This window comes from Necator americanus, chromosome III, assembly GCF_031761385.1.
Source record: "Necator americanus strain Aroian chromosome III, whole genome shotgun sequence".
Lineage (NCBI taxonomy): Eukaryota > Metazoa > Nematoda > Chromadorea > Rhabditida > Ancylostomatidae > Necator > Necator americanus.
Genome location: NC_087373.1, coordinates 32,281,966 through 32,294,524, shown reverse-complemented (window position 1 = coordinate 32,294,524; position 12,559 = coordinate 32,281,966). Strand labels below are relative to the sequence as shown.

The following is a 12,559-nucleotide window of genomic DNA, read 5'->3' as shown; positions in this document are numbered from 1 at the left end:
GGTTGAAGAATAAAATCTCGCACGAAATTTCCCATCACATCACGTTTTTCGAAGAAAATAACAGATCCAGAAGACAAGAAATCACAAAGTTGGTTCTAACACTGAAGAAAAAACTGTTGCCTAAATGCACTATGCAACATTGTATCACCTATAGGATTTTAGCAGAGATAGAGAAAAAAGTGGTAGGAAAATTATGAGTATAGTATCAAGAAGCAAGTCCGTTTCAAGCAAAACAAAATGGAGTAGGAAGCTGCTTTGGAATTTGCAAATTTGCTAAAATGGACCACCAAAGGCGGGTAGTAAGGGTTCATCGATAGTTATATATATATATATATATATATATATAATATCGATTATTTTATATATAGAAAATAATCAATATTGGTGTTTCCAAAGCGGAATAATTTTGGAAAAGATATCAATCTGGTGCAATAGTACGAGTTTCAAGTAACTTTTCTGAACAAAGATGAACTTCTAATAGAAACTGACTGAATTTTATACGGTCAACTGAACCATTCTTTTCAAAAACCTAGTTATATGGTTCTGGTCCACTTGTCAGTGATTTCCAGACAAACACTCGTCTTCTAATTCTCCTTTTCTTTTATTTGTTTGCTACTTTTGACAAATCCCAATAAAAAAAGCGACTAGAATAGTTCGATGAATTTGACAGATGAGAGAAAATTGTGGATACACGATACGTCCACTTCCTATGTGATCTACCACCCCATCAATATTGTCTACCTGTCACATGTCACAAAAATGTACGTGTTTTCTTCCCCGGAGACTTACGCCTTACTTCCTTTGAACTTAACTTCTTTAGATCGAACAAAGTTTCATACACTTTTTGTTTTAAAGCTTCACCCTCACCAGGATTCGGTATTCAACAACAAACCAATCTATGATTTAGTTGCATCGTTTTGGCACAATTCTACAGTATGTCCTATCTCATTCTTCTTCCGCTCATCTGTGGGACCGTACGTGCTATGATCGAGTTCTAAAACGAAACCTTAAATGGTGTTTGCAGAAAATCGCTGCAAAGGCATTGTGAAGCCGTTCAATTCACACCCACGTTGCTTGTTGGCTGTTCGTGAGACTCCGATTATAACGTGTAATCCGTTCTTACGCAAAACGGGCGCCTGTTGAAGCGCTTGTGTTCATTCGGAAGTTTAGACGGGCCTCAGGAATATTGTGATACTTTTGTTGTCTCGAAAAAAAGTTACGGTCATCGTAAGAAAATCGTATCTACGAAAACATATCACTTGCGCAAACTTCTCGCACTCATCTAGTTTTTTCATTGGCTCCAGGTTAATTCTAGGGTAGGAATTTGTATCAGTTTCAATATACTGATACCCTTCTTGGTGTGCTGTCGCTGTTGGAAAACATTGTCTTCAAGTAGTTTTTTCTTTTTATTCTTGTCGTAAGTATCGTAAGCTAATTCATGACTTTTCAAAATTTTGCATGAATTTGGAAGGGTACTGATTACCTGTCATCCCAATCATAACATTTCTTATGTACTGTAATTAATCTGAATGTTTTGGGTGCCAAAAATTTCGCATAGACTTATGTAAAGAAGTCAAACCCAAATGTCTATAACCGGGTAATCACGATGTTTCTGCCAAAGCAAAACATTTAAAAAAAATAAATACTACTTAGATCATAGCATTAAATATTAAGAAAATATCGCTTAAAAATACTACTATTTATATATAAATGTATATCCCCGTTTTCTTCTTCTTTCCGACCTGATCAAAAGCGCATGGCATTCGTAAACATAATGTGCCAGTAATTAGTTTGAGGTCGAGTCCGTAACTAACAGCCACATCTCACTCCTTTACTCAAATTTGTAGAAATGTAAGTAATTATGCCACTACATGCGGCAACTAATCGCCTATATGAAAGTTTCGTCTTTCTCCAACCCATGTAACAAGGAGCCCTAAAAAATTAAACAAGGAACATGGATCCGCTTAGTGCTTTCAACCAGATTTGCGTGAGCCGTGTTTGTTTGGGAACAAGGTCTCCTAATTCATTGTCAACACTAGGTCCGGGCCGAATTATCCTTTTCATTGGGAATGTTTGCTCAGGAAGCTGTATTCTGGTTACGGTTTTTATAACAGTTCCACGTTAAGCTTCCCGGGAGTTTCTGGAAGCATTAGCTTAACCAATCCTCGTTCTTGCGTCGTATCCAGCAACGAATCAAATTTCTCCCAATGAACACTTTCATCAACAACAACGTTCATTAAGAACCACACCAACAATTCGACAGAAAAAACAACAGAACATGTTATATTTAGAACCGTAATTGTATGTGGTTATCAGCGGTTAGATTTCGCAACACGTTCTAATTCATCTTTTTTCTTGATCGCATAACTGTTTGACGAGCCTTTCGCTGCATTCATAATTTCATCCGCCAAACATTCTGCGATCGTTTTAATATTGCGAAAAGCGGCTTCACGTGCTCCAGTGCAAATCAGCCAAAGCGCCTTAAAAATAACGGGAACTGCAAATTCAGCTGGAACGTGGAGTATTACAAGGTAGCAGCGTCAAGTATTTGCACCTGGTTTACTCGACGCAAAGGAGAAACGTCGACAGCTTGACGTCGGACAGTGCCAGCACGTCCAATTCTTGTCGAATCCTCTCTAGGACCACTATTTATGATTGCATTTACCAACACTTGAACCGGATTCTGAATTAACGTAAATCAGCCAGTTACAGAAGCTTCAATTCATTTAGTAATTTTCTATGCAACGAATGAAGTGTGTTATAAGCGCAAGCGATAAGGAACAGCAGCGACCATAGGTCTCTAGCTGAATCAACGTTTGCGCAAATTCACTGCCATTTCTAATAAATAGTGATGGTCGAGTAGTTAAATTCTACCGCGCTCTTATTGTACTGCACTCGACCTGCAATAAGAGCGTCCATGGAGCGCAAATTCCGTTCTTGATTGTAAAATTTCCTTCTCATTTGACCATTTAAGAAGTATTGAGAAAGCGATAGTTCATCAATCGATAGTCGGTGGTCTAAAACCGATGCATTAGTCTTAGAGGATCCACGACATGTAGGCTAAAGCTACTACGAAAGAAAGGGAAGGTGAGCTGGAGCCCCCACTGCTTTACCTTAACAAATTCTTCAAACAAACCTAGTGGAAGTGAGCAGCTAAAATATTATGTTGCACTTTCAACGAAACCGAAAATGATCTGATAATTGGACGTTTGAACGTTTTTTATGCTCTAAGTGCAGGCCGAGTATACCTCAATACGAGCACGGTTTTGTCCCCTCCCTAATTACACCTTACCCTATTACCTTATTAAATATACATACACATACACAACTAGAAACCATTGAAGGCTGGATTAGATTAGACTGTGATTTTACTGAGAGCGGAATAGCTCCATAAATTATAGAATCATAGAAAAAAATCATAGAATCTAAAACACTAATGCTATGTTCTACCATCCAGTGCAAACAGAATCCTCTTTATATACTACTGTAAACTACTATGTACTGATTGTTTGCAGCATTATCATTGTTCCCTTTTTATTTTGTATTATTATTATTATTATCGCAATACTAGATTTCTTTAATATCCAAAAATAAATTAAAAAAGGAAGGAAATCAAAACAGGAGCATCGAAACCAACCTCGCCACTAAGAAGATGTATAATTTCAAACGCGTGTTTCACAATTCGTACTGTCATCAACTTTTTACCATTATTTCGACCATGCATCATCATTGAATTGCACAAACGCTCCACAACCGGACAACTTGCTTTTCGGAAACGCACCGTCTGGAAATGATGGATTGCGTAGATTTATCTTTTAAAAAAAGGCCCAGAGATTACCTGATAACGTCCTGCAGTATGTGGAAGATATTTTGAGTGTTTCTCCTTCACACCAATATAATCGACTAAAGAAATATCAGAGACGTCTAGATCTTGCAAACTCCACTTATTAAACAATTTCGGCTGTAAGCTCACAGAATCATTTTCTTTAGCAACTAAATGAGAGAATGTTGTTACCTCAGGAAGTTCAAGAGGAGCAGGTGTCAGTGAAGATGTTTGCTCAACTATAACCGTCCAATCATCCCCCATTTCCCTAAAATTTAATCATATACACTAACGATTAGGCTAGAGTGGAGCACAAACGTTTGAGAGATTGTCCGCATCTCGAACTTTCTGTTTATTCGAGAAATTCCAGAATAAACGTATCTCAGTCATAAAACCCTCCAAGAACTATGTTGAAAGCTTTAATTTTGAACTTACTCTAATAGAAATAAAGTAAAAGAATAAATGATAAAGTATCTGACATTAATCAATCCGTTTGGGATGCTCCACCACGTTCATTTCAATTGAGAATCGTTTGAAGTTCACGAACGTGTAACTGGTCTATAAAATGACTCGAGGGTGCTAGCCAATGCTCCAAGTCAGTGTTTTATCCTCCCAGACAAGTCCGGTACCAATTTATCGACCACGGAAGGATGAAGGGATTGGTGAGCACCAAGGTGGATGCGAACCTCCGATGGATGGTGCAGACAGCAGAACCTCTTAACGGCTGCGCCACACCCGCCTCGTAAAACAAATATGTTGGAGTAATTTACTGGAACAACGCATTTAACTTGGCAGACGGAACTAATTGGTCGAGTTCAAAATGCTATTTTTATGTTGAATGATTGTACAGCTTCGCAAGAGCTTTCTCTTTTCTACACTCCTAACTCTTAATCACCAGGGGCAAGTTCTTCTTGGAAAGGGAACCATACACAGCCATAGTTAGCTTTCAAATATTCGACCACAGTACTCATTTCGTTGAGTGAAACAAGTTATTTCGACTTCATCCATTCTTATCCCAGTTACTGCTCGACCAATCAGAGAGCTATTTGTGATAGGAAATAAGCGTGATGTGTTAAAGGCACCACCTCACTAATCTGAGGTGGTACGGATTTCAGGTGGAGTATTCGTATAAGGGATCGTAGATTAAGGAGAGGGGGGTGATTCCGTCCATTTCTTCCTAATTGCCGTAAAAAACGGGTCGGAAGATACGGCTTCTAGAGTTCCAGCGCGCTATTTTCTACAACGAGTTCGATTGGAGCGCGCCAGACGTGTGCACACGCCGCAGCTTCCGGGCCGTTTTTTTTACGCCAATTAGCAAAAAATGCACGGAATCACCCACCTCTCCATAATCTACGATCCTGTATACGAATACTCCATCTGAAATCTTTACCACCTCAGATTCGTGGGGTTATGTCTTTAACACGGTTTGATTTATCATGCAATATGGCGTAGGTGGCTGCGCTGAAACCACACGGTTTTCGCAGACTGCAACCGTATCACTGCAGCACAGTTATTAGCTGGCTTCCAGCTGAATTAAGTAAGGGATTTATAGTAGGGTCAAAACGAAATGAACCACGGTGCAGTTGTCCAGACGGCTGTGCTCGAAGCAGCGCGGTGGAGATGACAGTTGTAATCAACAGGGGATCATCGCTAACTGCAAGGATGAGCGCTGCTAGCATGGGTCCCTCCTCAATCCTAACCGCTACCGCCCACCGCGCCGCTTCCAGCGCAGCCTCTTACGCAACTGTATTGTGCTTTATGTCGTTTTGATCCTATTATATTACGAAGATCTCGAATTTTCGAACAACCTGTGAACCCAGCGCGGCAGCGCTTTTAACGCATAGAGTGAGTTCTCAGGGGGCAACCGGAGATATACAGAGTGAAACTTCGATTTACATAATCGAAGTTATCGAAATCCAATTATCGAAAAAAACAATTTAACATTCAGTGATGAGCGAAGTCTAAATATGCAACAATGTTCTTTATTCATATTTGCTATTGTCGAAGAAATATGCGAATGTCACTACATTACAATGGATATAGCATATGAATCCTGAACATCTAGAGATCTCGAAGGAAAGAAAAATGGCCTAAATCAAGTGCAAAATTTATAAACGGCCGCAGAAGAGCAGAAATAAGTTGCAAACGTTGCACCAAGATATAACTAAGAGAGCTGCGAGACCGATTTTATGGGTGGCATTGCACTTCTCCGAAGTAATTTGGCAGAGTATTGAAAAAGTGTTATTGCGAAAATCTAATCGTACTTTCGAGAAAATCTGGTTGAAGATGATCATCGAATAGTCGAAGATATATGGTAGTATATGACGACATAAAGGAATTTGCCAATTAAATGGTTGTTGCTCCAGAAAGACTTACCTAACCGATATACAGGAAAGAAATCCTCGAAGAACGACCGAAACGCGATACGAGATACGAAACTGACTACAACAATGAAACTGATAAGCAAGAAATACTCACCATAATACAAACAAGTCTAGACATGTTGGAACTTGATATATATAGTTGAAAAGACATGTTTATGTTTGCTTGCAAAATTTGTCGTTACAACAATTTCATCAAGGAAAACGAAAGTCAGTCTCTTTGACAAAACATGAGCAGACACATTGCTAACATGTTCATTTTTGACCGCAACGGTCCGATTGTCAGATGGCTGTAAATTAGGCAGAACGGAGAAAAGATGGCGAATAAATACGATGGGCGGAATTTCGAAATTCGCAAAAATCGATTGTTGCGATGGTGATACAAGAAGGCTAAGTTGTGGAGCATACTAGCTTCTGTAGAAATCTATATGCGACTGATCAAAATTAAGCGTGTGTCAGGTCTTGTAAACATTACTTTTTGTAATCATGATCAGCTGAGAGAATAATGATTTTGTTTGGATGAGGATCAGATAGAATACTAAGTAAATTGAGTCGTTCTTAGTGCTCTGAGAGTTAAGAAGAGCCACATTACTTAACTGACCACAAAGCAAAGTGAATAAGATATAGGAACAGCCTGATGTGTTGACGTCTTTATTCCCCCTTAGTCCATGATTCCTCCATTCTTCCAGTTTTGTGATGATTACAGGTACGTAGCTATAGTCATGATTATAAGATGCAAGCATTCCTTGAATGCGTTTCGCATCAGCATTTGTCCCATGTTTGACTCTCTCTTGAGATTCTTTGATTTAGCCTGGAGTCCATCAACTCAAAGGTTGCTCGTCGCCGCGACGCGAATGTCTACTGTGGGTCTTTTGAACCCAGACGCACCTTAGAATGACTCAACACACATGAGAGTTCTGGGCAGAAAGTACCTAGATTAATTTCGAGTCTCCGAAACTCATTCAAGTTATTTAGGTACGCTGATTGAGAGTTGTTGGCTAGAACACAGCGGCGGTAGCGGTGGAGACTCAAAGGCAATTGCAATTGTTTGCCACCATATCCCGGAGTTTAGGCTGGCTTGATCGTTTTTTTAGAATGCCGGACATCTCGCATTGCCGGATTGCCGCACCACGCCGGTCGCTACAACCTGATAAGAACTAAATTTGCCGAAGTACCAACCGAAAAAAAAACCGCTAGCGAGACTGAACACCAGAAAAGGACAAATTGCGGTTTCCTGTACCTGAATTCTGTATTTGATCCCGCTGTCGTAGTTCCCTCACGCATGATCCGATGGATCCGTATTGCCTCCTAACAGTGTTTGATCTCAGAAGCTCGAAGAAGGGAGCTCTTCAGAACAAACGAGATCCTAGGATCCCCTTCAGATCCCTTCTGCGCTTTAGATCACTGGTATTTCCAAACAACACATCCATCTAACACTCCTTCCACAGAAACCTGTAGGTTATGTTTTTTCCAAGAAGAAATGTGCGCTCTATTTACAACTATGCGCGCAGAAAGCGCGGCAACATCAAATTTTGTCTGGCGGGAAAATTTGCTAGTTGAACACTTTGCGCGAAATAGCCTGGAAAGCCACTTCGTTTCTATTCTCTTGTTCATGTGTTTTACTCATCATTAGTCTTTTTACTTCTTTTTTGCACTTATTTAACCGCAACATGAAGTATTTGTTATTCATCTATCTCAGGTTGACTTAGGCTTCTATTTCCTATTTTTAGGATACTAACACCCTGTGTTACAAAAAATGGCTAACTTCGACGATGCTGGACTTTACTACCAGGTACCACTTCACTCCTTTCTTTCTTTATATGAGTGTCTGTTGTAGTTCTTCAATTCCTTTCAAGGAGAGATTTTTCGCCAACGATGGTGTGCCTGACGCAGGTCGGGAAATGATAGCTGAATATCGCCAAATATGTGACCAGTTTCGTCGATTTATTAGAGAATTCTCGACGGGTGGAGTTGGTGGTCTGTACTATCGGTAAGCTTGTGTTCGTTATTTTTACTTCAACTTTTGTATTTTTTCTCGTTGTGGTTCTAATTAATTTATGGTTCTTAGAAGAGTTCAGTTTGCAACTTATTGCATGGTAGAGTACTTCAAGACAAGAGCAAATGCAAGTATTTACGATTAGAAGGTTTTCAGTGATGAACTAAAGAAGAACTATAATGCTAAACACTACTTCCTGGAAGTCAATCTTGGACATCTCAAGCAGTTTGATGAGGATGCTGAGTCAAAACTTCGTACTTACCCGGGAAAATTCCTTCCAGCGGTTAGTTACAAAAAGTTGTCTTTCTCTTGTAGATAGCAGTAATAGAAAGGATCAGTTCGATACCTGAATTGTGTTTAGTTTGAAGAAGCGGCTCGTACTGTTGCTGATGAACTCACCGCTCCTCGACCAGAAGGCGAAGAGGAGATGAAAGATATCCAGGTGTAGTTGTATCTTTATCTTGTGTTTTTGGTATCATAGTTCGATATCAGCCTTAGGCTGCTCGCAGAGTTCAGAGCCGCGGTTTGAGGACTGTGCGGTTTGGGGGTCACTGTTGTGAATAGCCAATAACCACCAAAACCGCGAGCCCTCGCGGCTCTGAACTCTGCGGGCAGCCTTAGTTGTGAATAAAGGGACTAGTCTAGGGAATACAATTGATCTGTTGACTTTTCTTGTTGCCTGAAAGATAAGAGTAGCATAGCAAGAGAATGGTGGGATTGTTAGAAGGTATGGGTATATAAAGTCTTCTTAGCGGGATAATTAAGTGATAATGCGATTGAAATTCAGTTAATTTGGCATGAAAATCGTCAGTCGTCTAATTTGAAGATCTACTTCTCTTATCTTTTTTAAAGGAAAATTTTCGCATCAATTTTAGGGATGGGCTGTCTTTTTTGCCATTTTAATGCGCGTAAAGGAGCCGAAGGGCTGTCACTGCGGAAAATTGCTGCCTGCTTCAAGTAATTAAGATGGTGCTAGTTTATAGGTCGCCCTAACTCTGGATGAATATCCAACCTCTATTCGACGAGTGAAGAGCTCTCAAGTGTCACAAGTTGTGAAGATTTCCGGTATCATTGTCGCTGCATCTCAGGTATTGTGAACTTCGTTGAACTGCCACTTTTATTGAATGAGATTCGAATCGGACGAAAGTATATCTTGGTCACTTTAAGGTTCGCGCAAAAGCCACTAGGATAACCTTACAGTGTCGAACTTGTCGTCATACTATTAGTGATCAGACGCTCAAGCCAGGTCTTGAAGGGTTCCAACTTCCAAGAAGCTGTGGCGCGTAAGTTCCAAAGTCATAGTTGTCAAGCACGAACTTTTCGATTTGATTTGAAATAGTTTTATTTTTCTCTAGACCTCAATCTGGTCAACTCCAGCGATGCCCTGTTGATCCCTACCATATCGTGCCTGACAAATGTCACTGTGTTGATTATCAGACTCTGAAGCTGCAGGAGAACCCCGAAGATGTTCCTCATGGAGAAATGCCTCGACATCTGCAATTATATTGCGATAGGTGAGGCTGAAACTACTTTTTAACATCTTTCTACTAATTGATTGCTCTAAAATTAAACTGGTCCTCTTTTCCCATGTTAGTCCTCACTTCATTGCTCCTTGAAAACTTCAAAACCGCGAAATAAAAAAGATTTTCATTCAAGCACTGGGAAGGTGCAAACATGATTATCTGTTCAAGCAGGAGTGCCCTCTCTTTCTTGCGCGTTTGTGAAGATATGTTTGGTAGTTTCCTTAACATGTAGCAAACTGATTCTGTTTACATGCTGAGATTCTTCCAAATTCGAGATTTTCAAGGATTAAGGACGTAGGATTTCAATTTCAGATATCTCACGGACAAAGTGGCTCCCGGAAATCGAGTCACACTTGTAGGAGTATTTTCAATCAAGAAAATGTTCCAAAAGGTGGGTGTTCCTAAGAATTTTCTCGTTATTATGTATTCACTGATTGCTGCTCCAGAACAAAGGCAATAAGGACAAGACTTTAACTGGCATTAGAACACCATATCTTCGTGTACTCGGAATACACGTGGAAACAGGTGGACCAGGACGTGTAGAGTTCAAGCAATTCACTCCTGATGAGGAGCGCAATTTCAAGTGGGTGTTGCCACAGTTGACCTCTTTGAAATGTTGCAATGAATACTTTCCCCTATTTATCGTTCGTGTCGTTAATTCTTAACCTGGAACACCGTAGAAATGCACTTTCAGGGAACTTGCAAAACGACCAGATGCATATGAGCTCATAGCCAAAAGTATTGCGCCTTCCATTTATGGTTCGACAGATATCAAGAAGTCGATAGCTTGTTTACTCTTTGGAGGGTCGAGAAAAAGGTAGGCATTTTGTTCCTGTTCTCTCGTGTTGTGGTGTGATTTTTGATATGCTTTTATATTGGTTCATATTTCTTCCCTATATTACGACATATGTTATATACTTGTCGTTCAAGGCTTCCCGATGGGCTAACTCGTCGTGGTGACATTAACGTGTTGCTCCTTGGAGACCCAGGTACTGCAAAGTCACAGCTGCTGAAATTCGTTGAGCAGGTCTGTTTTCTCCTGTTTATTTGTTTTCAGCACATACTATTTCTAGGATTTCACTTGTTTTAAGGTGTCTCCGATTGGTGTGTATACTTCGGGTAAAGGCTCGTCAGCAGCTGGTCTGACGGCATCTGTGGTGCGCGATCCTAGCTCGGTATGACTTACTAGTCACATTCTATAGATTCGAAAATCTACGTCTATTTTTCTCAGCGCACATTCATGATGGAAGGTGGAGCAATGGTCCTTGCTGATGGTGGAGTTGTTTGCATTGATGAGTTCGACAAGATGAGGGAGGACGACCGTGTTGCTATCCACGAAGCTATGGAACAGCAGACTATATCAATTGCTAAGGTTCGTTTAGATTCTTCAGTGATGAAACTAAAATACAATGACTGATACAATGATTACACAATGATACAATTACTTCTGATTTGAAGGCTGGTATTACCACCACACTGAACTCTCGCTGTTCTGTGTTAGCTGCCGCTAACTCTGTTTATGGTCGTTGGGACGATAGTAGAGGTGACGAAAACATCGATTTCATGCCGACTATTTTGTCACGATTTGACATGATCTACATTGTAAAAGACACTCACGATGTGAAGCGTGACGAGGTTAGTCGGACTAAGCATTATGTACTTCATTATTCTTGTTTAGTCATGGTATTTGTAGACTCTGGCTAGACATGTCATTGATGTTCATGTAAATGCTTCAAAGAATAAGGAAAAGACAATGATCGAGAAGGAAACAAACACAGATGAGAAGACGGAAATGTTTGATGCAGATGGCTTCCTAACTCTAGGTGAGACTGATTCAAACGATGGTTTTTTTTTCATTGGCTTTCTCATTGTACATTATTACATACCTTTTTATATGTTGACATCATCAATTCGTAGTTCTCGTAACGTTAATTATCATAGGATTCTTGAAAAAGTATGTTTCCTACGCGCGAGCGAACTGTGGTCCAAGACTAAATCCACAGGCTAGCGAGAAGCTAGCCAGCAACTATGTACGCATGAGAAATCCACCTGCAAATTCTGATGAAATCAGTAAGTTCATTAATGACAATCTGCAAGTAAGCACATTCAAGAAGCCTTCTAAGGAGTGGGCAAAAAGGCTGCTAAGTCTTCGATTTCTATCACTGTGCGTCAACTGGAGGCAGTCATTCGCATGAGTGAGAGCCTGGCAAAAATGGAACTGCAGCCATTCGCGCTCGATAAGCATGTAGATGAAGCACTTCGTCTGTTCCGGGTGTCTACAGTAGAGGCTGCTGCTACAGGAAATCTTGCTGGTACCTATTATATCAATCATCGGTGGACTTTGTGATTTTATCTTCTATTACTGTGTTGTGTGAACATGTTCCATTTAGGCATCGAGGGCTTTACATCAGATGCTGATCAAGAGTCGATGCAAAGAATTGAATCCCAAATGAAGAAACGGTTCTCCGTAGGAACACACGTCTCAGAACTTGTTATTGTCCAGGACTTTGTTACACGCCAACACTACAACGAAACCTTGGTTAAAAAGGTAAACACGACAAATTTATTGGTTACCTTACCGAAGTCGATATAACTTTCTTTTAGGTTATTATGAACATGGTAAGACGCGGAGATCTGCAATACAAAATGCAAAGGAAGATGTTGTATCGCGTTCGCTAAGCAGTCATGGACAATCTTAACATACAAGAAATACGCGTAATAATTTTCCCTGTACATTTTCTGTATTTCGACTTACACATTGCATTTTTGCATGTTCAAATTCATAAAGCATTTCCCAAAATTCGATAGAGTGACGCCATCTGATGTTTTGTGTTGA

At 40.1% G+C, this 12,559-nt stretch overlaps 2 protein-coding genes across 3 annotated transcripts; one reads left to right on the top strand and one right to left on the bottom strand.

Annotated features, from left to right (window-relative positions):
• Nucleotides 1-2,312: 2,312 nt before the first annotated feature.
• On the bottom strand, nt 2,313-6,982 carry RB195_011674 (uncharacterized protein; the record flags this gene model as incomplete). Of its 2 annotated transcripts, XM_064193203.1 has the most annotated exons (7): nt 2,313-2,480; nt 2,555-2,683; nt 3,638-3,784; nt 3,839-3,961; nt 4,016-4,091; nt 6,200-6,265; nt 6,915-6,982. In XM_064193203.1, 7 exons carry the CDS (start codon nt 6,980-6,982, stop codon nt 2,313-2,315), a joined length of 777 nt encoding a protein of 258 aa, XP_064050785.1. The 2 variants fall into 2 exon arrangements, with proteins under 2 accessions (XP_064050785.1, XP_064050786.1); XM_064193202.1 differs by lacking the exons at nt 6,200-6,265; nt 6,915-6,982 and having other exon boundaries at nt 4,016-4,087.
• A 978-nt stretch (nt 6,983-7,960) lies between these two features.
• On the top strand, nt 7,961-12,402 carry RB195_011673 (uncharacterized protein; the record flags this gene model as incomplete). Its single annotated transcript, XM_064193201.1, has 19 exons — nt 7,961-7,996; nt 8,061-8,194; nt 8,357-8,483; nt 8,562-8,642; nt 9,184-9,288; nt 9,368-9,483; nt 9,556-9,714; nt 10,036-10,114; nt 10,170-10,306; nt 10,418-10,540; nt 10,654-10,750; nt 10,815-10,898; nt 10,955-11,095; nt 11,182-11,358; nt 11,417-11,546; nt 11,665-11,793; nt 11,847-12,035; nt 12,114-12,271; nt 12,328-12,402. The coding sequence occupies 19 exons, from the start codon at nt 7,961-7,963 to the stop codon at nt 12,400-12,402; spliced, it is 2,277 nt and encodes a 758-aa protein (XP_064050784.1).
• Between the last annotated feature and the right edge of the window lie 157 nt (nt 12,403-12,559).